Source organism: Emydura macquarii, unplaced genomic scaffold (genome assembly GCF_026122565.2).
Source record: "Emydura macquarii macquarii isolate MOO-44397 ecotype Brisbane River unplaced genomic scaffold, CSIRO-AGI_Emac_v2 contig_3240, whole genome shotgun sequence".
NCBI classification, from domain to species: Eukaryota; Metazoa; Chordata; order Testudines; family Chelidae; genus Emydura; species Emydura macquarii.
The window spans coordinates 2,366,292-2,393,736 of NW_027133377.1; the positions used below are offsets into that span (position 1 = coordinate 2,366,292).

At 40.7% G+C, this 27,445-nt stretch overlaps 1 protein-coding gene across 1 annotated transcript in view; it reads right to left on the bottom strand.

The window, feature by feature from the left end:
* Positions 1-27,445, bottom strand: part of KIAA1549L (KIAA1549 like) — a 195,344-nt gene that overhangs the window by 24,615 nt on the left and 143,284 nt on the right. The window contains exons 12-15 of the mRNA XM_067532099.1: positions 24,796-24,923; positions 13,518-13,696; positions 11,816-12,033; positions 6,583-6,712 (exon numbers count right to left, since the gene is read on the bottom strand). Coding sequence (XP_067388200.1) covers positions 6,583-6,712; positions 11,816-12,033; positions 13,518-13,696; positions 24,796-24,923 — 655 coding nt within the window. The remainder of the gene's footprint in view (positions 1-6,582; positions 6,713-11,815; positions 12,034-13,517; positions 13,697-24,795; positions 24,924-27,445) is intronic.

Consider the following 27,445-nt stretch of genomic DNA (forward strand, 5'->3'; position numbering starts at 1 on the left):
ACTTTTTTTTAAAAAAAACCATTCCTCTAGAGTTGAACTATTTTTCTTTTTCCAATGACAGGTTAGCAGCAAATAGCAGATGAGACATTAATTCTTCATTTCCTTTTGTGTGACCATTTCTTCTAGAAAGTCCCCGGAGAACTACCAAAGGATCATTTGGGAATACATATCAAACAATTTGTGATATTTGGTAATAAATTGCACTCCAATACTCTGACTAGACACATCCACCATATATGCACAATATCTTCTCATACATCACAATTTCTCTAACGTATCTCTGTTCAACTCTATATACTTTTAAGTTGACTGGTGTGATGTACATTGTAACAGTATCTTAAAGAAATGTTCTTTTATTGTGCTACAGGACTGAGGTTGCTAGACCTCTTTTCCAGATTAAACCCAATTCCTTTGAGGTAATTTATTTATCCAAACACAGCAGGTCATATATGGAACTTTTGTTAGTAAAGATATAAATTGAGGGTGGGGGAGAGAGTTGTTTGTTTCCTAATTGAACAGATGCAATTGCTTCTTTTGAAGTTAGCTTTCTGCATACAACAGCTTTCCTAGAAAGTTGGGAAACAATGCACAGCTTGAAAGTACTGGTACCTTGAGAGAGTGAGCCACTTAAAAGTTAGTTTTAATCTCTAAATTAGAAAAGTTAAATACCTGGCCAACTGTGCGTATTCCATGGTGTGCTCAGTCTTTAAAACTCTCTGGTTTGTGATTTGGGATAAAATCTGGATTATTTGCAATGGGTGTCAATGGTGAGCAGAAAAAAATTATCTTCTCTAATTCTACCCCAAATCCATAAAGTAGCCTTTGCTAAAGGATGTGTATACATTTATAGAGGGTGGGGGGTTTTTAAAAATAAATCCATGGTGTTATAGACCGGGATGTAGGTAGTAGGGCCTATTAGTCAAAGCAGGAATCAGGTCTATTGGCAAAACAGGTCTCCAGGTTAGAAAACAAAGCCAAGGCTCAGCACCAGAGGCAACTGCCAATTACCAGAGCCAAGGGCCAAGCCAGAGTCAGAACCAGGAACTGAAGCTGAGGGTCAGAGCCAAGGTCAGATACCAAATGCCAGAGCCAAGAGTCAAGCCAGGCTCAGGGTCAGAAGTCAGAGTTGGAGCCAGTAACTTATGAGTGGAAGTGAGGTGTATGGGCAGGAACTAGAGGGGAGGCAAGGATCAAGCATGGAGTAGGAGCATAGTGGGAACAAGAGCAAAGACATGGGTGAGGCAGGAGCTTAGCAGGAATCAGGAACAGGGCTGGGTGCAGGAGTCAGGCACAAGCAGGGGCCAATGCAGCCACCACAGGAAATCACCTTGTTGCTTGGACAAACTTCCTGTATCTCCTTCTGTCTTAAATCACATGGCTGGACCAATCAGTGGAGCCAGGCAATCCTCCAATCAGGGCTCCTGTGGGTAGTGCCTTGGCTGACGCTATAGTCCTACTAGCTTCTCGGCCCATCAGGTTTCAACAGACATTGGGTGGAGGCCAGGATGTGGCAGCTGTCTGGGGATTCCCAGGCCTGGGTTCAAGACTCAGAATATCACACATGGTAGCCTAGCAATACTTACACCACCACAATCTTCTTGTTCAGTAAAGGCCCAGTGTTTGGCTGGGTTAGGGATCCCCCAATCCACTACTGCTTTGAGCTAGCTGGCTTGATCATACCCTTTAATACCTGGAGCAGCTAGTCCACCCTGTTAATGAGTGCATAAGTGATTACAAGATTGAGGCCTAAAAGTCAGTCTCCTTTAAATATAAGGATGCAATAATAGGCTCAGTCCAGATCCTCAGCTCATCTAAACTATTGACTTCAATGGAGCTATGTTAATTTACATCAGGTAAGGATGTGAGGGCTTGTCTTTACTTACCTCCGAGATTCGGCGGCAGTCAACCGGAGTTACGCAAGCTATGCAAAAAACTTGCGTAACTCCCATCGACTTCTCTGCTTCTGTTCTGCGCGCCGTCTTCACTGCACTGCGCCACTTGAGAAAGTGGTCTTAATACGTCGATTTTTGGATTGACTGAGCGGGTCTTCACTGACTGCTCAGTCGATCCAGAGACGTCAATCTGACTGCAGCAAATTTGCCACTGTCAGTGAAGACATAGCCTGAGTGAGCTCTGCTCACATTAAAGGCTGCAAGTAGTGTTCTGCTAGTTGAATGCTAGGGTCTGGTTGGGTCTGTGGGACAAGTTAGAGCAGCCAAGCGTGTTATAAATTAATAAAATTTGTTTGTCAAACAGAACACAACAATTGAGACTACTTTACACCCTGCTCATTTGCTTAATGCTTTTTTTCCCCTCCCATAAAATCAAGAGGTTTCAAAGAGAATAGACAAACTTCATTTGAATTAGTAGATCTACTGTGTTTTGAAGAATATTCTTGCAGGTACAAAAATGAAATCTGTGCCCCATTTTGCAAACTGCAACACCATAGTTCCAGAGCCAAAAGGGCCAGATTTTGAAGAGAGCTCAGTTCCTATTTAGGCACCCATGTGAAGTGGTCAAATTCCGAAAATAACTCAGCACAGAAGCCTCCAATGAGAACAATCACAGTTGCTGGGTGCTGAGCACTTTTGAAATCTAGCCACTTCCATTTTAATGCCTAAATGGCAGTTGAGAGTTTTTCCCCCCTAATGTCTGACCACATGTAGCTAGAGAAAGACAGCCCATTAAATCAGTTCACAAAGAACCATTCAGTTCCTGTACAATAGTCAAAATTTGTCATATAATGTACTTATTTTTAAATTCAGTATTAACAGAACAGAACGTAATGGTGAAAAGACAGGAACATACACTTGTTTCTAAGAGGGTCCCAGTTCCAGCCTCACTTTGCCATAGCTTGGTTCTCAGAGAAAAAAGCAATGCACTTTGGAATTAAACAATCAGTAAATAGAATCAATCCCCACAAAAACAAAAAAACAAAGTCTGATTTCTATTTTAACTGCCTCCGGTTAAAGAGACACTGCATTAGAAAATCAGTGGTATGAATATATTTCCTCACTGATTGTTCTATTTATGTAAGGGATGAACAAACAGGGAAATTCCAGTACAGTAACTAAAATATGGAGGTTTTTTGTGTATTCATACAGTTAAAAAAGGTCACAGTGCTCCCTCTTTCAAGATTAAGAGGCATAAGCCTGACCTATTTCTTCATGCCCATAAAAGTTTCAGTGACTAGAAACCCACAGGAGATCTATTAATACCTAATGCTGAAATTAATCAGGTGTCCAACTACAACCCTGTAATTAGGCACTACACTTCTAGATTCTCTTGTAAATGAAGAAAATAGTGCTAAAATATACTATAAGAATAAAGATTCCTCACTAGCCCTTAAAGTTAAAAACTGACTCAATACTAATATTAGGATAACCAGACAGAGTTTGGAGAGGGCTGTTGTGAAGGATGAACATTTATTCAAGTTTTAAAATCTAGTTGCATTGATTCATCACATATGCTTGGCTTGTATTATTTACGGTTTATTTTCATTTCAAACTGAAAAAAAATTAGCATTATAAATATTCAACGTGAACATTAAATTGTGAAGATCTGGCAAAGGTTTGTATGTCTTCTTTGGTCATAGTAGGTAGTTCAGTGTTGCCAGCTGGCCTTGTTAATTAAGTCATCATAGTTAACAGCTACAATGATACCCAGGTTGTCTGCTGGTTTGATCACTATCTGGTGGTTGGATTTCAGGGACTGTATAACTGTCCTCTTGGAGATGGAGAGATTATGGTGGATATCATGTTTGTTAAAGATTTCACAGTCAATTATTTTCTGAAGCAATCAAAGTAATGACACCATTATCAGCTTTAGCAATGGAACTCCACAGACACACACATACAAGAAACCCACAGATCACCACATTTTCCTTCACAGATCCACTAACCACCCCAAACACACCAAGAAATCTCATATTTACAGCGAGGCACTCAGGTACCACAGAATAACCTTAACACACTTAAAACTGCCTTCACTAAACAAGGACAGAGAAGCAGATTGCATCATGGGCCACCTAAATACCCCAAGAGACCATCAGAGAAGATAAAACAATTTTTATAAGGTATATGCTCTGAAGCATGAGGTTTATAAGCTGATCACTAATTCACAGTGGTTACAAAGAAACTTCTCTATAGCCAAGTTATTCTACTGTGGAGTTTTTTGCACCTTTCTCTGGTGCTGGCAGAGACAGGATATTGGATCAAACGGACTGAGCCAATAATGCAGTTCTCATGGCCAAAATCTTCAAATTTAGATACCTAAATTTAGGTATTTAAATCAATATTTTAGTGCTTGAATAAATGGCTTGATTTACAAAGGTACAGATTCTAAAGTGATGACGTCCATAGGAATAAATAGCTGGATATCTGTGACTCCGACTGAAGTTAGCACCTAAATATGGACTTAGATGTGTAACTATTGGTATAGATGGTCCCAGATCCTGTCAGCAGTTCTGGGCAGGAGTGACGCTGATGTCAAGGGGCTCAACACAGGACAGTGTTGGCCCGCACAGAATACTTTGCAGGATCTGCACCTAAATTTGGAAATGTTAATCCATGTTCCTATAGTATTTTTCAGGTTTCAGACAGAAACACAGTGTTAGAGATGTATTGCACTGTATAGCATATATGCGCTTGAGGTCTTCAGGCAAAATTAATCTTAATTACACTACTTACAGCTTTTTTTAAACACTTGCACTGCCTCCATCTGACCCCCACCATAGCTTAAATTCAACACCATACATTTCTTATTCCTGTGTTTTGAGTTAGTGACAGGAATTCATGTATGCCTGCAGAAAGGTTTCAACTACTGATATTCCAGAGCAGTGTTACTTTCAACCCTACCCAAGTCCAAGTCCATTATTACATAACACAGATCACCTACTCCAGGGCAGCTGTGAAAATTGACAAGAAAGCCGGGCAGCCAGAACCCAGGACCACATTAATTACTACAGTGGCTGTAAATTGACTTATATAGGTCAATTTAAGTTTTTTAGTATAGACACACCCTAACTAAAAATAAGGTGTGAAAAGATTAAATCTACTAGTTCTAAAATCTTGAAGGACATAGTGACTAGAAACAAGTCATTCAGTCACTAACTACAGATAACGTTTTCTTTGTTTAATGAATCTGTTACTTGTAAATGCAAAACATGTTTTGACATATTTACTTTTATATATCCAGCACATTTACATTAGATTTATTTGACTAATTGAAAACAATTTTGAAAATGCTATTTTTGTGCATTTTTAATTGAATTCCAATATCTATCCAAATACAACTTGACACAAATCACAAGTAAAACCATTGTATGGTAAATAAGAAATACATCTGTCACAGTTGCTGGGCTAGCTGCACAGCTGTCCCTTCTCAAAGTCTCCCTGACAGCACCGCACACAGGTGCCAGGACTTGGACCTTTACATCTCCTGAGGTGGAATTCCACACTTCATCCATTCTCACATCAGAACCCAGGTTACAGCCCCCCTTGGGTACTACCTGTGACTAATTCAGCAGGCCTTGCTGGGATTCTCTGACAGCATGTTGGCAGTGAGACAGAAACATTTCCTCAAAACAAAGAATGGTTTATTTTGCCCAAAAGGTACACAGTGCTTGGAGAAATAGATGTAAAATAGACAAAGAGACCTATACACATATTCCCTTACCTAAACTTAATCTCTCTACCTGCAGCTCAGACAGATCTGACTCATACAGCATCTGAGTTGGAAGGAACAGCCAACATTGCTTGCAATCTTCTTCCTGTCTCTGTGACTCAGTGTGTGACCGTCAGCCATTTCACTGACATATCCTGGCCAGCCTCTCAGCTCACTCAAAGCCAAGCCCTCTTCCTTTTATAAGGTCATTGAGCAGTTAGGTCTCCTTTTGATCCCAGGCTTAGATTTAGGAAGAGTAAAAACATCCTAGGCCTCCATGGAGTCAGCTAGGTCAATTCTCTCACCAATTGTTGGCCCAGCCATTATTACCTTAACACCTTTGAAGCTGTGTACCTGAGGCTGACCGTTGTCATTTTTTGCCTTTCCTGCTAGATCCTGTGACAATCCCTTTACATCCTCCTTTGATTTAACTATAGCCATTCAGCCAGGTAACGATACCAAACTGAACAGCAAACAGAGTTGCACAATATCTATAAAAATACAGACATGTGCCCAGTTTGGCAAAGTGTCACTCACCATTTTCTAACATAGTAAAAATTAAGAATCTGAATAAATATATGCAAAACTGTATAATTGTTTAAATAAATGTGCATGCATATAGTGCTTCCTCTTGGGAAGAAAAACAAGTATCAAATTGAGCGTAAAGGCTATATTTGGTTCTTACACTGCAAAACTATTCTTACACTGCAAAACAAGCTGCAATTAGAAAGTACATTATATGTTCTGCATTTGCTTTCAGTTATTTTGGGGCTTGAGGAGATATAATGTACCTTAATGTTATACTCATAACTGCACTCTGGCTAGCTTACCCTTTGCTTCCCCTCCCCCCTTCTCTCTCTCAAAACTGAATTAAGGATTTACTGAGCAAACTTCACGGAATGCATCTGATAAACTTACATCATATCCACTGTTGCGGATCCCACGCCTTGGTCTCTCCCGAGTAACTAGAAGATCCATCTCTGTTTCTCCTGGGCTAGGGCTGTTCAGAGACTGTCTGCTTCTGTACACAGAGTTCTTCATCTGCTGCCTGGAGAAAATCCAATGAAAAATATTAAAAATGAAGGCAAAGCACAAAAATAAGTGACAGGTATAATTCTGCAATTATAACCTTTATTCTAACATTATCTTAGTTATTACAGAAGAGCCACTTCAATAGGATACCCTTTCTATACACACACACACACAAGTGCTGGAAGCAGGCAAAAATTACAGAAGAGATCATTATATATTTTGTTTTCCTTTATTAAAATACCAAAGTAAAGAGCTAAAGGGCACAGTCACCATAAATTAGCCCAGGGGAGCTAAGCTCCAAGTGAATACCAGAATCCTTTGTGGTTTACAGTAGATAGGATTTAAAATAATTAGGTGTAACTAACGGTAGTTTGTCAGTTAAATGTGTGCTGCAGGTGCTGAGAAGCTTATATAGGTGCTCATGTATGGATTTATGTGCCTAGCTAAAGCACCTACATTTGAAACCTGTGATCTTGTGCAAATAATTTAGGGAACACAGAATACCACTAGCAAAACCAGGATTAGAACTCAGGAGAACTGAATTTTCATTGGGCCTGATCCTCAGCCACTCATCTCTTTCTAGGTGCTTGCTGCCTCTAGCAGTACATCTTGAGGATTTCCCTGAGTACAGCTATCTACATGTGGAGGAAAGCCCCATGCAGCATTTCTGTGCCACCTACTCCCAGCCCGCCAGGCATAGTTATGTTCCAGGACAGTGTTTCGTGGGCATCAGAACAGAGGTGAGTTTTGACAGATCTGAAGGAGGTTATCAGAATGAAGGAGGCTTTGCCAATCTTCATGGGGATCTCCTCCCAATAAATAAGGGACGGCATGGTAGAAAGCATGGAAGTTCTTGTGGTGAGATTTGACTAAAGGGCTAAAAAGGCTGGCATCATAGAGCTGAGGGATTTACGTCAGGCAACAGATTATAGGTAGGATAAAGATAAACTATGAATGGTCTTAAAATTTTTGGTTTAAAAATAACCATCTTGACTTAAAAATAGCTACATATGAAAAGATCAAGAAAATATCAACAAAAAGAAGAGACATGGAAAAACTTCTATTAGAAAGATTGAAAAGAATAAGACAGGGGTGTCGAACTCATTTGCTATGGCAGGCCAGATTTGAATTAAATGTATTTTAAGTGGGCCATACATATCATAAATCGAAATACTAGGCACAACCATTTTTATGTAGTATTATATTTTATTTCCTAGATATCAGCAATATAAAAACTGCAGTAAATTCACTTCTACAACTACTACTATTTTACGATTAAAAGAATCGATCAATGATTAAGAATTATAGTACTGCGCGATGCCCCAAGACCACACTGTCCCTCTCCTGCCTTTTGGAGCGCTGTGTCTGGTGCACACAGCGCTCCACGCACTGCCACCAGAGTACACAGATCTCGTGGCAGTCCGTGACACCGTGAGATCTCACGGCGTTGTACTCTCAGGCGGCAGCGCGCGCTGCCGCGAGATGTCACAGCAGCATGCGCTGCTGCCAGGGGCCGGACCAAAAATGTTGGTGGGCCATACCTGGCCCATGGTGCGGATGTTTGACACCCCTGGATTAGTACTACTTTGGATAAAGCCACACAAGAGAGTTATGTGAAACACCGACTGGCTCAGAGGCCAGTCAGGTACTGCTATTTACCTTTTCATATAATTCAATAACAAGGGGACAATCAATGAAACTAAGAGACAACACATTTAAAGGATATAGTTAATAAAAGGAGGGGGAATACACGAGGGGGAATTAATCCATAGAATCTGAATCTGAATCAAATAGATTTGCAGAATTCAAAAAGCATTGGATATTTGCATGAGTAATATGAATATCACCCAGTTACACTAGCTATGATAAAAATATTTAATATATTAACCCTGAAGTCTAAGGCTCTGATTCAACAAAGCGCTTAAGCAGATGCTTCAGTTTAAGGGGGGGATTTTCAAACACATCTATTTGGGGTTGGTCCTGCTGTGAGCAGGGGGTTGGACCAGATGACCTTCTGAGGTCCCTTCGATCCCTAATCTTCTATGATTCTATGATTTAGGGGAAGTTTCTCCCTAACACACTATTGTGCCCTAATTCCACAAGACACTTGGAATTTTCAGAAGTGCCTACGGGATTTAGAAGCACAGGCCCCACTGAAAGTCACTTGTGCTCCCTAAATCCCTTCTGAAAATTCCAAGTGCCTTGCTGAATCAGTGCTCAGTAGTGGGTTAGGAAGAAACTTTCCCTACAGAGATATTGTTACAGGGTTGTTTATTAGGGGGTTTTATCCACCTTCGTCTGAAGGCTCTGGTGCTGGACACTGCCAGAGATAGGATATGGGATCAGATGGACCCTGGATCTGATCTAGTAAGGCAAGTCTTATGTTCCTAAATTAAAGGCATTTTGAATTACATGTACTTCTTTCAAAAGGACAACAAACATTTCCTCCTACTTATATAGTTAAGGACACATTTTCTAAAAGATTCACACACAAGTGCTCTAATAAATGCACCCCTTGACCTGATTACATACCACTAAGGAAAAAATTGAGAACAGTGCATATCAGCAAGCTTTTCAGACTTGCCCTGAGATTGCCAATTAGTTGATTTAAGGAAGATTCGCTAATGAGAAGGGAGGTATCAACATTAACAACTGGCAATCACACGGTGTGTGTCTTTTGGGAAAACAACTGCAGCATTCTGAAGCATGAATTAGATGCACAGAAGACTCAGAGCAACTGAAAACATGGGGTGTCGGTTCTTGAACAAACCAAATTATTTAGTGATGGTGTTCTGTAAACAATTTTTAAAATGCTGTTTAGCACAAATCTGAACATACAAAGGTCAACCTGATTAAAGCATTTCATTTATTTTTTTCTCGTTACATTTTGCAAGTGACATACATACAATTAATATTAATAGCAGCTATACAAGTGGAACAAGAGGGAAACATGCCATTTTTTCCCCCAGGAATTCTGAAATCTTTGTCCTTTTTCCGAGGTTTACGTTATGTTATATTTAAAAATGTAAAGTGTTTTAAGATATAGGTTTTTAATTGGATATCAATATCTCAACACTAATACAAAGCAACTTTTATTAGTCTTATGCTAAATTACACTGCTTTAAGAGTGATTGTTATTATTATATAAATTAAATTATATCAGTTCATCTCACAGATAGTTGCACTACAGTGCAATATCATCTTACTATAGTCATCCAATAATGTGTCACTTTGGCTATATTATGTTCTGTTAAAAAAATGCCTGAAGATGGCAATTGTCCTGCAGCATATCAAGCTAGGTATCTACTGCAAATCTGTCATCCTAGCTGTCGGTCTGGAGACTATAAAACTGGTTGTTTGCAAGAAACAGTAAGTTTATCTGAGAGGCAAAAAACATTCCCATATTTTGAAAATGCCTGGCATCTTTATAGAAAGTTCATCAGGGAATCATCTCTTTGTTTATAGTTCCTATAGCCCAGCTCTATTCAGCAAGCATCGCTAGCGTCTGTACAATTAACATTTAATGGCTCAGTTCCAGAAGGATCATTCCTTGACAGTGCCTTGATGCAGTTTTTCGTAACAATGGACTTTGTCTAAAATAGCTTACCCATAGGCTTACACAAAACAAAAGTGTTCGAGGATCTGTCAGCATACTGGTGCATAAACAAACAAATATTAGTATATCTAACAAAGAATAGATGGTTAATATTAAAGCTTCATGCGTAATGTTTTAAACAACTCCCATACCACTTAGGGTACATAATAAACATCCAAAATATGGCTTCTTTACTGCATTGTATGTACTATACAAATTAATATTCATGTTTCTACAGGCCTCATTTATATTCTCAGGACAGACTGTGCTAATAAAAATAGGATTACTGCATAATACTAATGTCTTACCTTTTCTATGCATATTTAACAATTTATTCCTCCCTCACTGAATACCTGTTCAAGGAACTGATGCCCAAACCCTCCAGCAAGGACACCAGATGTAATTTAATCAGAATCTTCTTTCTTTGTTGACCTACCAGTACAACCCTGGGGAAAGGCTTCTCAAACTCCACCTCTCACTCTCTCCAGGCCCCCAGATAAACAAGCTCGTTTGGCTACAGCTATTGCTTTTATTCCAAGACAACCTCTTTTCGAATCCTTGTTACAATCTCTCTCACCTCTACCCAGAAAAGACAACTGTTGCCCTGTGCAATGCGACAGCATGCCTACTCTGCTGCCACTCCCTACAAGGCCAGCTCTACCGGGTGGTGAGAGGTAGGCTTGGCATGACCTCCTCTTTTTATAGGGCAAGTTAGTACAGATCAGAGCCTGCAAGTATGGCCATCCCCTGTGCAATGCGTATCGATGGGCCTCCTTGCACTCTCCTCCACTAGCACATCTCTGCACCCAAGAGAATGAACACTCCATTTGTGTATTGCCTCCAAGGACCATAAAGTGCCACACAAACATTGATTATGTCTCATAATACCCATACTTATTTTAGAGAGTAAATTATGTCAGAGATTAAATGACTTGCCCAAGATCACACAGAAATGAAGTAAAGAAAGCACCATAGGTGTGCCCATATTTACTCTTGGTCACCATTAACTGCTGAAGGAGATACTGAAATCAATGGACATCATGGTGGCGTGTTCTCATTTGCTGAGTCTAAGTTACCCATATTTTAGATACAGCTCTGGAAATAATTACAGGAGTGCCTGGAACAAAAGGGTAGACTGGAACATTGCTGCATTTTGCAGAAGATCAGAGTCAGATGCAAATTCCTGGCCCAAGTTCCTTTCTAGAATAATCAATCTAGCTCATTTTCAGTTTAGATCACTTTAAAAAATGGCTCACAAAAGAATTGAAACCATGCCGCCTTTAAGTAATTTTGTTTCCTTTCCACTTATTCTTCTGTAACCATACATTCAGAAATAATCTTGGGCAACATCAATTTTCTTCATGAAATAGGAAGCAGTGAACAGATGGAACGTTAGTGTGTAATACATATTTTTCATCATCAGTGATAGATGTTTGCACTTCAGATAAGTCTTCTGACCTATAGCCCTGGGGTAGTCCGACTTTCTAGATAGATAACTTTGTACGTAAGAAACAAAAACATCACCTGTTTTTAGGATCTGCAAATGGAGAAGATACATCTGTTTCTGGTTCCAGAACATGGTCTATTTCCTTCTGTGCTTTCTCATACATCTTTTTTCTTTCCGTAAGCCCCTTGTTGTTATCAATCTGGGGGAAATCATAGTATCCTTTCCTCTTGGCTTTCAAGCGCAGCTTGTTGCGATAGTGCTCTATATCAGACTTCTGCTTTAAGGCTTTGTTTACCTAAGAGAAGATAAATGACTTTCAGATGACTGTGCCATGCTGATGATTTCCCAGCTACATTTTAAAATTGTATTTGATGTGCAAAGCTTTGCCTTGCAGAGCGCTTCTTGCACCACACCATGACGTCTGTCAGCACAAGGGAAGTGCAAGTGACAGAGTCATTGTATTTTGTATGAATTTGTAGATGATTAAAAAGTTTTAGTCTCCTGAAACTAAGTACATCATAACAGTGATTCAATTCACAGCTACTGAAGAAGAGAGCTGATGAAGCCAGCCAACTTCCTGACCCAAACAATGTCTATTTTTAGGCAGGACTGGGGGCAGCATTGTCTATATTTGCACAAGTTTCACTTCTTCCCCAAAGTTGATTGTGTAAAAATATCTAATTTATTTGGGGTTTGTAGCTAAGAAGTCAAATTGTATAATCTCCTTAAGAACTCCAGGATATCTCTGAGCATGTCAGGGAACAGCATTTCTATGTTCCTAGGGTCTTAATCTGATGATCCACAGCCCACAGTTCCTGGAAGAAAAATAGGCATTGAATACTTGTGTATGCCATTGCTCTGGGTATATGATTGTGACCTGTTAGGGTTTAAAATACAAGCACCAAACCAGAACATGACAAATTGCCCTAATCTGGTCTCATATGGGTAGCTGGACTACACTGTCTTTTACTGAGTTGCTAACAGGCAAGGAGTTTAAAGTGTTGATTTTGTTCAATAATGAGTCAAGGACAATATTCTGGTTATCCCATACATAAATGTGCAGCATGGGGGAGCTGATAAGAAGACTTCACTCCACTACATTAGATATATAAATCTCCCCCTCCCCCACATAAAGCAGTTTGTTCTTGAAATCTAAATAAAAATATTTGTAAGATAATACAAATCTCAAAGCCAAGCTGGGGCATTTGGTCAAAGGCCCCGTTAGACCCCAGTGCAGACCCACAACATTCTATGGGGACCTCAGGGAGCAATTGTGCCTAATATGCAAGCCAGCACACAAACAGAGCATAGGCATGGCCCTGCTTTCTCCCCATCCCACTTGGAGCAGGAAGGATAATCTAGTTAGCAATAGGGCATTAGGATGGGACTTCAGAGATCTAGGTTCAATTCCCAGCTCAGACACAGACTTATTGTGTTAACCTGAACAAGCATGTCTTAATCTACCCTTTGCCTCAGTTCTCTATTTTCTAAAATGGGGTGCTGGTAGGATAGAATCCCTTATTGTTTGTCAGGTGTTCAAATACAACAGGGATGAGGACTATATAGGTACCTAGCATCTATAGGTGTGTAATGAAAGAGTGGGTCCTGTACTCTGACCAGAGTATTTGTGACAGGATTTTACATAGGCCACACAAAGGGTGAAAGGCTTCTAACATTTCTACTCTCTTTTGAATGAACCAGCTGAAGGTCCTGTCACAATGTATGCCTCCACCTGTAATCAAGAATCCAGCAGGTGAAACACTGTCAGATTACTCTTACCTCTCCATTAATGATAGCAGATTCCTGGCTCCTGTCTGATGCAGGGTGAGCAGGAGGCAATGCTACAGGTTTCATAGCAATCAGCTGTACAGATCCAGAAGATGTGTCGAAGGGATCAATGGCAGACTTGGCAATGTTCTCAAAGAGAATGCCTCCCTCCTCTTCATCACTAATGGGCACTAAAGCATATTTTTGTTTATTCAGCATATGCTCTCAATAGGTTTATTAACGGTTCATGAGAAAACTAAGTCAACGCATGCAATAGATTCATTCTGATGTACTCAATACATTAGAGAAGTAGATCATGAAGACTTCCACGCTGAAAGAACATCAGTTAGATTTTAAATGGATGAGAATCTTTCTTCTAAGGGATTGTTTCTGAACACACTCTCCCAAAAGGGGAGACTGATTTTCAAACAGTCTGCACCTATGAATTGGAAGGAAAACTAGAAAAAGAATGATGTAGCACAGATTACAGGAAAATGACAATGGCAGACAGAAAGCACACCCTTCCATATACTTTATATGAAAGAAGATTGGTGTCAAATGCCAGGACATGAAAAGAAGTATCCAGCAGAATCCCACATTGCCAATCTGAAAATAAAGCCACTGATTTTAGCAAGGACTGCAAAGACTATTTAGTACCAAAGACACCAGCTGTTAAAATGAAGCACAATGTTGAGTATGCAAGTATGCTCAAGTAAACTGCTAGTTTCCCAGCTGGTGTCATCTTTTGCTTTACAAAAATAGAACCTCCATTGATTTTGTCAAGTTTGTCAGAATGTGTGAAAGGAAAGGAAAAGGAAACACTGTCCAGGTCAATAACGGAAAGGAAAAGACTACAAATGTAAAACAACTGTCAATGTCTACAATTAAAAGGCAGTCAATCCTGTAGTTGTAAATCTCTGCTTAAATGGGGATTCTTCAAAAAAAAAAAAAAAAAAAAGAAAAAGAAAAAGAAAAAAAGAAAAAACCCACCCAATTAGGCATTCCTCCCAAATTTATTTTGGTAAGAGGGCATCACGTTATCAGTTGTTGAAGCCTACTTTATCTTTGTTTTGAAAAAGTTAACTAAAACATGAGGGCAAATTCTGCAAAGATCTCTCCTTAAATAAGTATGCTCTGAAATAATAACATGTATTCCATCTATTTGTGACAGGAGTAGAAATCAGTTTCCATTAAAGAGCAGAATGGTATGCTCCATATTACTTCCTCTGCAAATATATTCTGTTTTGATCTTTAATCGCTGCAAGAATTACAGCTGAAGGCAGCTCAGCAAGAGATAAATTGGCCCTGTTTAAACCACAAAGATGGTTTGGTAAAAATGTTTGATAGAAGTTACATGAAATATGAGCCCACTATATAAGCTTATTCATCTTTCTCTGTGTATTCACAGTAGGCTGAGTTGACATCATTTGAACTGTTGAAATACACAGGTTATATCATGCTGTCATTAAATAATATCCCTCAGGATTTGTGAAATTGTTCAAATAAAACGGTCTTCATTTTAGTCTACTGGGAACTCCTCTCAGACTTTTTAGGGGTAGCAAAACACAATGCTATGAATTCTACAGACATTTATTAGTAAATGGGGTGAAAATCTGGCCCCAATGATGCCAATGGCAAAATTCCCACTGGTTTCAATAGGGCCAGGATTTTGCAGTAGGAGTATTCAATGACCAATCTAAAGCTTACAAATCATACAGTACTACTGAAAAGGAGAACATTTAAAAATGATTATTAAGTCCAGACACTTATTTTTTCCCTAGGTATTTTTAATTGAGTTTAATGTTTGCAAAAGGCATCAGATTACACAGCTTTGGAACATGGCTTTTTTTAGCTACATAATTATGTAAATAGCTGTTTGGTCACAGGCAGTTGGAGTGCAAGCTTCCTACATGCTGCCATAACAAGGTGCCTCAGTTGTGGAGGGACTGCCTCTAGGCGATACAAAATGGGTTCGTTAGCTTTTTTTGAAGGTGGCTTTTGTGACATGGGTGGCTGTACCAAATATTGTACCAAGACCAGAGTTTTATTTTACATAAACAACTGAAAGGCTGTCAAGATGGTCATGACTGACCTGAGGTTGGATAGTATCTAACCAGTAACCAAAATGCAAAAAGATACAAAATCTGGTACTAACTCCCTCACTTGCATGTAGACCTTCTCTGCACTGGATCATAAACAGAGTTTGATAACCAAGTTTGAACTTTATTTAAACACTGTTCCAGCTAAACAAGTTTGAAACATGGATTTACTGGCCAGTGTTGACTGGACCAAACTGTTTTGAAACCATTTTCAAGAGTTAGTCCCAACTACGCTCAAATATATTTTTTGTAAATGGCTGCTTTTTAACAGTGTGGTCCAGTCTACACTGTACAGGCCAACAATGCATGGAAATGATTTAGCTGGAAATGTTAAGTTTAGTTCAGATTCAAATTTCAAACCTCGCTCAAAGCCCAGCACAAACAGGACGCCAGGTGGCAATGTCTTTTTTTTTCTAATCTTCAGTTCCAGAACGAGAATGTTTTCAAACACTCCCTGAATATTACATTGCTTGCAGACAGCGCAAGGGAGCACAACTGTGTTACTAACATGAAGTATTTCAAGAGTATTGCACTTGCTAATTAAGCTCTCAATCCTGCAACGAAGTCCATGGGGGTAAAGCCCCACACACACAGACTATGACTGGCTTCAAAATGGCTCAGCACAGGCATTCCTCTGACTGCACAGAGCTCATTGCAGGATCTGGACTAAGAGTGCTTAGTTACACACTATTTGTTTGGGTGTTGGACACATACTTATTCAATGAAAAGAGAAATGAAAGCTTAAGAGAATCAAAGGATGGCTACTCCTTTTGTTTTGTGTTAGCACAAAGCAAGAATACCATCGTCGCCTTTAAGAGTAGCAAGTACATCTTCAGCCTCTAGCATAGGGCTATTTGTATGGATAAATTAACTCTAATCAACTGGGACCAGAAACTGAATGTTTATTCCACCCTAATTTAACATTTGTCCATTAAATGTCATTTGAATCTTGAATGTGGCTTTTTCTGTTGCATTTCTTTTCGTTGCTAGGTGAATGCTAAAATGGGGATGTGACCTACAGATATTAGCAAGCTGGTGTAATTTAGATAGATAGTGACCTTTGAGCAAGCACTGTGGGCACTTCCCCTTTGTTCCCATTTGTCTCTTTCCCAGTGAATTCACAAAGAGTGCTCAGAATCTGGTTAAACGCAACTCACCGAGTCATTTTTCCCTGTTTTTCATTTCACCAAGAAAAACCAAATCATTGTCATCTTAAGGTCAACCCAAAGCTACAGGGTCTTTTTGGATTTTTTTGGTTCAGCCACTGAACAGAAAAAAATCATTTAGTTGCCTAGTTTTGCTCACTAGCTGCCTAGGTAGCTACCCATGCTGAAAAGACAAACTATAGATTCTGACTAACAAACATTATGAAAGATTAGTATCCAAGCTACTACTCTGTTTTTTCTCTACTTACACAAACAGTGAAAATGAATACTTAGACCAGCATAAGATCCCAATCTGTGGGAATCTCAAGAGTTCTCTTTTTCCCTGCAAGAATGCTCCATAAAGGGGGAAAAAGGAAGGATTGAGATACTTCCCATACAAACGGAACAGAAACTTAGAACGCAAAAAAAGTGAACCAAGAGGTAAACAGCTCTTATTGGAGGACTGTTAAATGTTTTGTTTGGTTGGGGTGTTTTGTTTTTCTTCCTCCTCCACCACATGAAGAGTTCTAATGAAGAAAAACCAAGAGAAAGAGAGCAGAAACTTTCTTCCAAAAGTCATGTCAGACAAAGATAACACATCTGGTTTAGAGTGATAGATAAAAGAATGCACTGAAGACCAGGTAGCCATATGGCAAATTGCTTGAATGAAGCGCTGTGCTGTTCTGCCCATGAAGTGGCCACAGAAGGGGCCTCAGGGAAGGAGCGGGATCTTTTGTGACCAATCTGTAGGCCTGACAAACTCCTGAATTTATCCATCAGGAAATAATGGATATGGATGCTTTGTGCCCTTTCATAGGTCACCAGACTAATCCTAAAATTTTCTTCAAAGATTAGTTTGTGTAAACATAATTTGACTGCTTCAACCACCTATGTAGTGTGCAACAAATCTTCTAGTTATGGAACATGAGGGAGGCAAGTAAATCGATTGTATTAAGTGAAAAATATGATTTTGGTGGATAGAAAATTCTGGGGCAAGCATGACAATTACCTCATGTGGGAAAAGACTGCAGATAAAGATTCTAGATGGTTAGCCCCCAAACTTATAACTCTCCAGACAATGTAACTGCTAACAGTAAAGGAATTAATAGAAAGTACAGAGAAGACGCCTCCATATATTCAAAAGGGATGGTTCGGAAGCATCAAATCATTCTACTAGTTTCCTGATGTCTCTGAATAGGAGACACGGCTTTAAGGAATTGGGAAATATAAGGGTGCTGCCAAAAAGAGCAGGAAGTGGAAGAAATGTGCCACGAAGTTTCTAACACAGACTTGGACCTCCAGTAAACCAGGACTCAGACACAATCAAAAGCCCATCTAGAAGGAACGCCAATATAGTCAATATATCTAATATCCTCCTTCACTGAGAGGCAACAAACGTGATCACTGTCCTTTTCAAAAGAAGCATGAATACCAGGATCTCCATATCCCCTGAAATGCCCAGATTAGCACACAGTTTATAGGGCTGTTTAGGAAGTCCATGAATTCTCCTGAATATTCATGCTCTAGAAGGCAAAGCCACCCAGGATGCATCTACAGCCCACAACAGCAAGTCCCAGGACCTGGACTGAGAGACTTGGGGCTTGCACTACAGCGCTAAAAATAGCTATGTAGATGTTCTGGCTCAGGTTCGAAGCCCACTCCCTCTGGAGACTTCAGAGCATGAGCTTCAGCCCAAGCCACAACATCTATAAAACTATTTTCAGCTCAGTATTGCAAGCTCATTTCTGCCAGCCCAGGCTCTGAGACTCTCTGCCATGGGCTGTCACTCATAGTGTAGACATACCTTCGGGAGCCAGGCTGAGGGCCTCATGTGCTGTTAATCGGGCAGTCTGAGGGGGTTCACGATATACTGAACTGACATCTGTAGGCGTCAGAGACTGTGTGTACCTGGGCCAATACATCTCTATTAATTGTTTGACGTCTCGGTGATTTAATTCTCATTCTCTTATGCCATCATCTATAGAAGCACGGGCTAAAAAGATGGGGTGGCAGAGGAGAACCAGCCATGAGCACTCATGCTTGAAGGTTGTGAGCTTTAAACCCTTGCTGAAGTGATTTTGCTACTGGGCAACAAAATGGTGCACTCTCTTCCCTTACTGATGACATTTTAGTGCTTGGTCACAGCCATCTAGATTACCCTTTGGCAGACCTAAACTGTGAGCAACTAGATACTCTCAGCATTGTCATGTAGCTGAAAGCTGCAGTCAGGCTCCATAAAATGGCAGATTAGGACGACATGGGAATAAATGGAAGCTGGAAGGAGAAAAGCTTAAACACATGTTAGTCTGCAGGTTTCGGCTATTCTGGTAGAATAGGTAGGCTGGCTGTATGGAACAGGGTCCTTCGCTGCTCTGGGAAGCAGAGCAATCAGCAGGAGTAGTAAAAAATGCAGCCTGGGTCAAGACCACACTAACCTAACAGAGGCCAAGCAGAAAACAGAAGTTCCATTGACACTGACAGGCTAGTAGAAAAGAAAAGATTGCTGGGCCGCAGAGAAAGCCGTGGTAAAATGGAAGACTGGACTGAGTTGCACTTGAGGGAACCAGGGGAATAGCAGGCTGGCTGTACAGCTAGACTGCTCTGCTGACTCAGTGGAGGAAAAGGCAGTGGAAGGAATAGTGAAAGAAGGGGGGGAAATGTCAGACTGTGCCATGTTGCACAAACCCACATCTGCAGGAACTAAGAGGAGAACACGATCAATGGACACAATCTTCAGCTTGCCCAGATGTAATGGTAACTGGTATCAAACACGGGGAATCTGAGCCACATGAATTCTTTTTTTAAATGTGGTTTTTGTTTCCAAACTTGTGAGAGGCAGAGAACAGAAGAGGAAGAACAGTCAAGGACACTGGCTTGTTGCTTCCAAAATGCCAGGTCCTACAACCAAATTTCTACCCGAAGCAGCTTAAGACTTGCCTGTCCAGTTTATGCTATTGGAGTCAAACCTTGCTGTCACGTTTCACCACGGTCTGGAGCACTCAGTCAGAAAACTGGCTTGAAGATTCTGCAAAGCCAGCTTCCGCTACTGAATTTCTGCCTCAGACAGCTTACGACTTGGCAGCCACATTGCTGGAGAGTGGAGGAGGCAGTGAATTTTTGTGCAGATGGGTCGTGTGCAGGAGCCCCTTTGATCTGAGCTGGGCTTCCTACACTTTCAGGTTTTCCCCTCCAGTACTAGTTCCTGCACATTCCTGTTCTCCATTGATCCTTTTCCCTACTGAGGGGGCACCAAAAAGGAGGGAAAAATATCAGGGAAAAAGCTCCTCCTCAGAGATAGAGAGGAGACCCAGAGGAACCTCCTGCTTCTTCAAGTGGAGGTGAGACACTGGGAAGTTAAGGATGGAATCTGTTCTCCCTGCTCTGTCTGCTGCTCTGCCTGCTGGCAGTACGCTGTGAAGCTGGAGAGAGGCTGGTTCTTTTAAAAGAGGGAGGAGCTTCTGTGCTTGGCAGATGAGAAGCTCATAATGGATTGAGGAGCATCAAGTGCCCATGAGGGAGAAAGAAAGGTTACTTACAGTAGTAAACATGGCTCTTTAAGAATGCTGCCTCTGCATAGTCACACTTGTGGGATGTGGCACTGATACTGCAGAGCTTCAGAAATCTGCCAGAAATACAGTGCCTACTCGGATCGTACAAGCACCCCCATCTTGTGGTACCAAACATTTAGAGCCAAGGTTATTGAGGTCTGTGTGGTCCCCAGACACACCCAGTTCCTTCTGGTGAGCCCAAGAGAGGAACTCAGAAGCAAAAAAGAAGACAGGTTGGTAATATGACTATTCTGAAGCAACATTTTCAGAGAAGCAGCCACCTTTCTTTCTTTCTCAAGATGGCCTCTGCATTTTGTGTGACTTTCACTAGCAATACAACACTCAGGAAAGTGGGTGAAGTTCTACAAAGGATGTCCCCACTTAGGCATTGGTCAGAGAGCAAAAAGTGTCCTGAGCTCTCAGTGTCCCATCTGTTGGTACCCAGGCAGCATGATTCAAACATGGAGGTAATAAGAGCTGAAATGGATGGAGACAACAGAGGGAGTAGACTGGTGTAAGAAGCCTGGAGGCATGTAGCAGGAGACAACTGGGAGTCAGGGGGACAGACTGGATGAGGAACTTGGCAAGGAGGGAGTGGAAACCAGGACTGGCTGAGCATGGAGTTTGGGGCAGGGAGCTCCGGGGAAAATGGACAAAATGGACATAATGGTTAAAGGAAACCTTCAATACATGCCTTGGATATTAGGAAAAAGTTTTTCACAAGGAGGGTGGTGAAGCACTGGAATGGGTTACCTAGGGAGGTGGTGGAATCTCCATCTTTAGAGGTTTTTAAGCTGCGGCTTGACAAAGCCCTGCCTGGGATGCTCTGAGGTTAGTCCTGCTTTGAGCAGGAAGTTGGACTAGATGACCTCCTGAGGCCCCTTCCAACTCTAATATTCTATGCCTTTTCTTTAAAATCTCCATTTAGGTGAATTTTAGCTTAACCCTTATTAGCAAGTAATGAGTTTGTGCTTTTCAAACTGCACTAGAAAACTAATAGCTGCTGTATTCTCTTGTGTATTTGACACTCTTTTCTCCTGTCCTCCAACCCCAAGCTCAACTAGTGAAATTGATGCAAGGGAAATGCCTAGGACTGAGGAAAAAAGATCTTTCTCCACTGGGGTGCAGAGCAGCCATGGAGCTAATTTGTAGCCACTATTACTGCCATGCTAAAGTTGCAGTAGCCGTTGCTGCTTGTAGGCTACTGCGCCCCCACTGGGAGGCCATTAGCCAGGTAGCAGCAAATCTACCAGCCTGTTCCTGTCCTGACAACTCTCGTGAAACAGGGAAACCACATAGCCAAGCATGCAGGCTCTTGCATGCTGGCATTGAACTACTCCTGCTGTGTCTTGGGCAGTCTGTATTTGGGGAGCAGGGCCATGATTTGCGCCTAAGTAAACTAATTCTGTTGATCAGAAATGAAATGTCACTAACAAAGAGCCTGACCGCATCCCCCTGACCTGCCAGTGCTCAGATCACACCTTTCCCGAAGGAAAGAGGGCTTTAGCAATCTTCAGAGAATGAGATCCCCCACTTCCATGGACCCTGCAGAGGGCACTCCAGCAGTCTCCAGGATGCACACATGGGAGGAGGAGGAGGGGAGTGGACAGACAGGGGCAGAAGGCACGCCCAGAGGTACACACATCATTGACCTAGTAGCTCTGTGGAGATTAGGGGAACTTTATTGGTGGACACAACCTTTTAATAGAGCTCCCTGGTGCCACTCTGACAGCACAGTTCCACAGAGGGAAAATGTTGGCGGTCATATGTCTGGCATGGAGATACTGGGCCTCCCATTCAACACCTGCAACCCTGCAGAATTTGGGGGCCAACCCTACAGTGTTTTTTTTAAGGGGGAACTATTCCCCTTCTGATAGAACAATTGGAGACAGATGCCCAGGAAGAAAATCTTTCTGAGACTCCTTCCTTAGGAGGGAAAAATCATGCTCTAAAATGCCAAGTTTGGGTTATGTGATATTACAGGCATATTATCTTTGCAATTTAAAAAAACAAAGCAATGAGCCATTCAATTCTTTATGTAATGTTTGTGTCGTATTTCAGACATTGCTGTCATCTGTAGTAGTTTTTTTATTGCAGGGCTTTATCTTTATCCAAGGTAATTAGCATAGAGATAATGTTTCAGCTATTTGTCCTTCCAGTTTAACAAAAGGGCCATTTTTCTTTTAGGTGTTTGTTAGACTGCTCCAGCTATTCAGCATGATTGTAGCCTGACATCACTAATGTCCATGTTAGGAAAAGGAGCAGCATATTTTTTCCCTTGAAAATCAGCATCTTAAAATTGGAATGAATCCTTTGCTAGTCACATAGTTGATTTGGGGATTCCAAGCTAGTTACCATAGTTACAAACCAATTTTGGATTCTGTTCCTCATTGAAACCCAGTTGCAGGGAAATGACAGCATTGGGTGTTTATTTAATAGATAAACTCTACTTGGCTTCTTTCAAAATCTACCCATAACTCATGCCTACAGCATTTTAACACTGCAGGTGAACAAAGAGCAATTATAAAATCAGGATATATAAAAAGTCTTGATTGAAGGAGCTAATATTATGGAGGCTTCAGCAGGGACTCTATAGCTGAGGTTGCATTGCAATTTCTACAGATAATTGGGCTAAAATCCCTCTGTTTTGGACTTTAATGATCAAACTCAACTTTTTGTAGGAAAAGTGATTTTTTTCAGTCACTCTTTTCAGTCAAAGATTTATTAATCTTTGATGAGGAATTATTTTTAAAAAGACCCTTTTTGAAATATTGAACTGTATTCTATTTACTTATAACTTAAAAAAATGTTGCCCAGGCTTCACACTTCACCCAGCAACTCATATTTACAATTTCTTGGGCATAGTCTAGCTTTTGGAACTGTAAATAACATTTAATAGCTTTTGTTCTAATTTGTCACAGCTGAATTAGTAAATGTGACACTCCCTACAGATCAGGAGACTTAAGACAATATATATATTGTGCCTATATATTTTCATGGGAGGAATAAGCATTGGGAAGTTAACCCACAGGAATGAGTGAGCACAGTTATGAGGGGTGTGAGTGCAGGAGAAGACAGGGGAATAGTATTACTTCCCAGCCTTCTCTACCAGAGAGACTGGTTATGGATTGGGGAGAGGTAGGGAGCGAATCCCTAGAAAGACTGCACCAAGAGCAGCTGAGAGGGTGTCATTGCTGGATTCGGGATTTTATTAGTAAAATCACAGCTTTGTCAGCAGAAGATAATATAAACAGCATGAACATGTACCACAAAGAAAACGAATGGGTTATGTACACCAATTTCTAACATGCAACATAAAGTCATTTTAAAAGAGAACATTTCAATTGTATCAACGCTATATTCCCTGTAGAACGTACTGTCTGCTACTAAATATACAAAAATTGCAGAAGGAATAAAAATGCAGTGCAGTTTTACCATACAGAACGTACGGTTTGTTGTTCTACGTATCTGTGTATATTGTATTATGTTTTTGTTAAACAGGTGGTGTTTAAGCCACACCACATTTTCTATCAGATGTAAGGATCACCACAGGGAAGATGTTATGATTGTATGCCATTTGTATCATAAGTATCAAAGAGATTACACGACTGATTTACTAAAGTAGGAAGGGGTTAGAGATTTGTATTAAAATTTTTTGTTTGCTTCAACTTCCCATTCCCTCCCTGCAATGTCTTCAACAAGGCAGGAATTATCTTCTTGTGCCTTTGACAGAACCTTAGCAGGTCATGTGTACTTTAATTCTCCCGCTTTAGGAAGCAATCATTACTTCTCATCCGCAGTCTGGCTTCACAAGGCTGCTAACACAGGGCTAAAACTCAAGAGGAAGAAGTAAACAAACAAGCAAAAAGAAAAGCAAGAAGAAAAGGGAATTAAAATCAAACACTATCATTAGATACACCTTATACACTTCAAATCACAAGATCATCATCATCATCATCAAAGGATTGGTAAACAAAGTCTAGTGCAGCATCAGACTCTTAGTACCGGGAAGAGCTGTCACTAAGGCCATTAGCAAGAAGACTGCAAAAAGGGGGAGGATAATAGAGAGCATCGAAGCCTCACACCTTTTAAAAACAAATATTGTTACCCAATTAATGCACTTCATCAGATCTGGGCCAGCTGAGAGGCAGCAGCAATTGAAATGAGTGTCCTAGGGCATAGACAGAGAAGCAGCAAACCTAATCTATGCTACCGAAAAGCAGTACGTGTTATTTCATTGGTTTGCTGCTAAAATCAGTGAAAGCTTATGATGGCCCATAAAACTGAGCAAACATCAAACTGTTCCATGTCAGATTTAGGGAAGGAACAGCATATCTCAGCTCAGAAGAAAAAGAGAAGTTATGAACAAGAATAGATGCATGAATGATTAGTAAGTAAAGGGGGAGGGGAATTTCAATATGGCATGTCTGTGTGTTGGTATCTCTATGGGAGTAACTGCAGGCATACAGTAGGTCTTCCATCAGGAAATACTTCTCACCATTTCTCTTTCTTCCCTCATCTTTTGTCATTTTCTGCTGTACCATTACTTTCTGTGGAGAGCTTCTGCCTGAACTGGGCTTTCCTGATTCGTTGCTGATGACAGAACCATTCTGACTTGGCGACCTGCTGTAAGTAACCATAGCAACAAGGAAGACTGTAAGTTTCATCTGTATAAACCTCATTTCAAGGTTATTTCATTAGCACAGTTTGCATCATTGGCTTTTCAAGTCTGATTTTGTACACAAAAGAGATAGGAAATAAGCTGTACAACAGAAACACAATGAAAGTAGAGATGCACCTAAAATATTAAAATTTACTTTTATGTAGGCTCAGTCCTGAGGAGGATTTCAATGAAATCACAACTGATTATTTCTCCTGCACAAACCCACAAAGACAAAGGAAAATAATGCAAAAGGTAAAAGACATCATTTGTTTGGTGTTCTTTAAGCAGTTCAAATAAAGCAGACTATTTTAATGCCGATTATTTCACGAACATGGCTAAGTAGATTCACTGCAAACACTTTCCCCCTATTTAGTCTGTATCTGAGTTCACAGGTTTTCTCAGACTAAAATTGCTTCCTTATTCCCAGTTTCTTAATTGTGGTACCAGCTCTTTATTCAGCGTTCCTAACTCAGTAGTTTGAGTGCATGCTTTGCATGTATGAAGCTCTGGGTTCAATCCCCTACATCTCCGGTTTGTCCTGCTCTGAGCAGGGGGTTGGACTCGATGATCTCTCGAGGTCCCTTCCAACTCTAATATTCTATGATCTAAAATTATTTAAAAATACATCAGTGTAAGATTAGATGTTTAGAAAATTTATCATATTAAATTTGTGTCATATTCAATCACATTACTAATTATTTAATTCTTTATTAAAGAAATTACTAAATAAGGAGCTGAGGTTGGACTGGTTGCACATGACAAAATAAGTTTTGGGTCACCCCAACTGACACATCCCCATAACTGTCATACTCTTCTGACACTCCCTGACCCAAAACTTTATTCCTGTCACGTTCCCACTTTCATATTGTACACTGGACTTGACTAAGAAACTGGGTTTTGACTGGCTGTTTTTACCAAAACGCATCTTGGATCACCCCTAGTGACATAGCCCTGTACCCATCAGCTTGTTCTGAATGATCTAAAATAATTCTCTCCCCTAACCAAAGCTTTGTTCCTGCATGTTGTGCTGCCAAATAGCACCTCCCCTCTTCCATTGTGAATGTGGAGTTTGAATAAGGAGCTGGGGTTTGACAGGCTGTATGTGATAAAATAAGTCTCAGATCATCCCAGGTGACCTGTCCCAACAACTGTTAAACTGTTCTGATGTACCTGAAGCATGGAACTCCCTGACTTGAAACTTATTCTTTGTGAAAAATTGTGGCCCATGTCACAAGCCCCCTTCTCCCCTCCCCATAGCCCCAAAAACATAGACACACTTTAGCAAGGCAACAGGAGCAGCCAACAGGGGTATGTTTTGGAGTGTGATGCTATGGATCCTATGCTTGCAGATAGAAAGACTTGGTGACAGGTGTTGTATTTGTTTCCAGCTGTTGGTTGGTTGTTCTGCATGCGTGTTGTGTAGCTGAGCTTTAGACTCCTGAACTGGCCAGGTGAGAAAGGTCTGTTTTGTCTCTCCAAAAGGACCTTGTTGCTTCGACCCTGTGGGCTTTGAACTGAACCAGTGCTTGACATCTGAATGGTTATTCCCTCCCTGTTTGTGAGGAAGGGGGCTGAGCAGTGAGGCTTATTATATTAGTCAATTGCCAGGTGAACAGGAGCAGCAAACTGGTTGAGTTTCAGTCAGAGTTTAGAGAGGAAGTCTGATTCCTGTTTTAGTTATGTCTCTACACCAGGTAGCAGATGCAGATGATGAAAGAACAATTGCTGTGACCTGAACTATGTTTTCCTTTCTGTGGGAAGACTGAATAGATTTCTAGTGTGTGACATGCAAGGTGGTGGCCCTACTGGAGAAGAAGATACATAAACTGGAAGCACAAGTTGCAACATTGTGCAGCATCTGAGAATCCAAAGACTTGGACTACCAGACTCAGAAATCATTCCCACAGATGCCACAAGGGGACATATCATCAAAAAGGGAACAGGAGAGAGCAGAAACCAAAGTGGACAGGCAATTTGTAACCAGGAGGGGAAAGAGACACAGGATGCATTCAACTCAATTTGAAGGATCAAAACATTTTCAGATACTCAGCAAGTCAACTACAGGACACCTTGTCTCTGTAGGTATGAAACAGAAAGCTATAGAAATCCCCTGAGGGGGATTTTTGCAGTATGAAATAAGCAGCAACCAAGAGAATTTCTTCAAACCTCCTAAGAATGCAAACAATCATCACTAGTGGCTCCATATTAAGAAGAGTCAACAGAAAGTTCAGCAAGGGACACAAAGCTAATAGGATGGTGTGTTGTCTCCCTGGACTGAGGATATGTTTTGTAACGATGGGACTAGACAGGATTATGAAGTTGTCTGACAAGTCTCCACTGATGATAATATGGCATCACATGAAACTACACAGATGATAGAAAATTAAAGCGCCTTGGAAGTGAGAGGAAGAAAAGAGAAGTTCAAGTGATCTTCTCAGAGATTCTACTGGTCTAATAAGCAGGTAAGGCAGAAGGCAGAAGATAC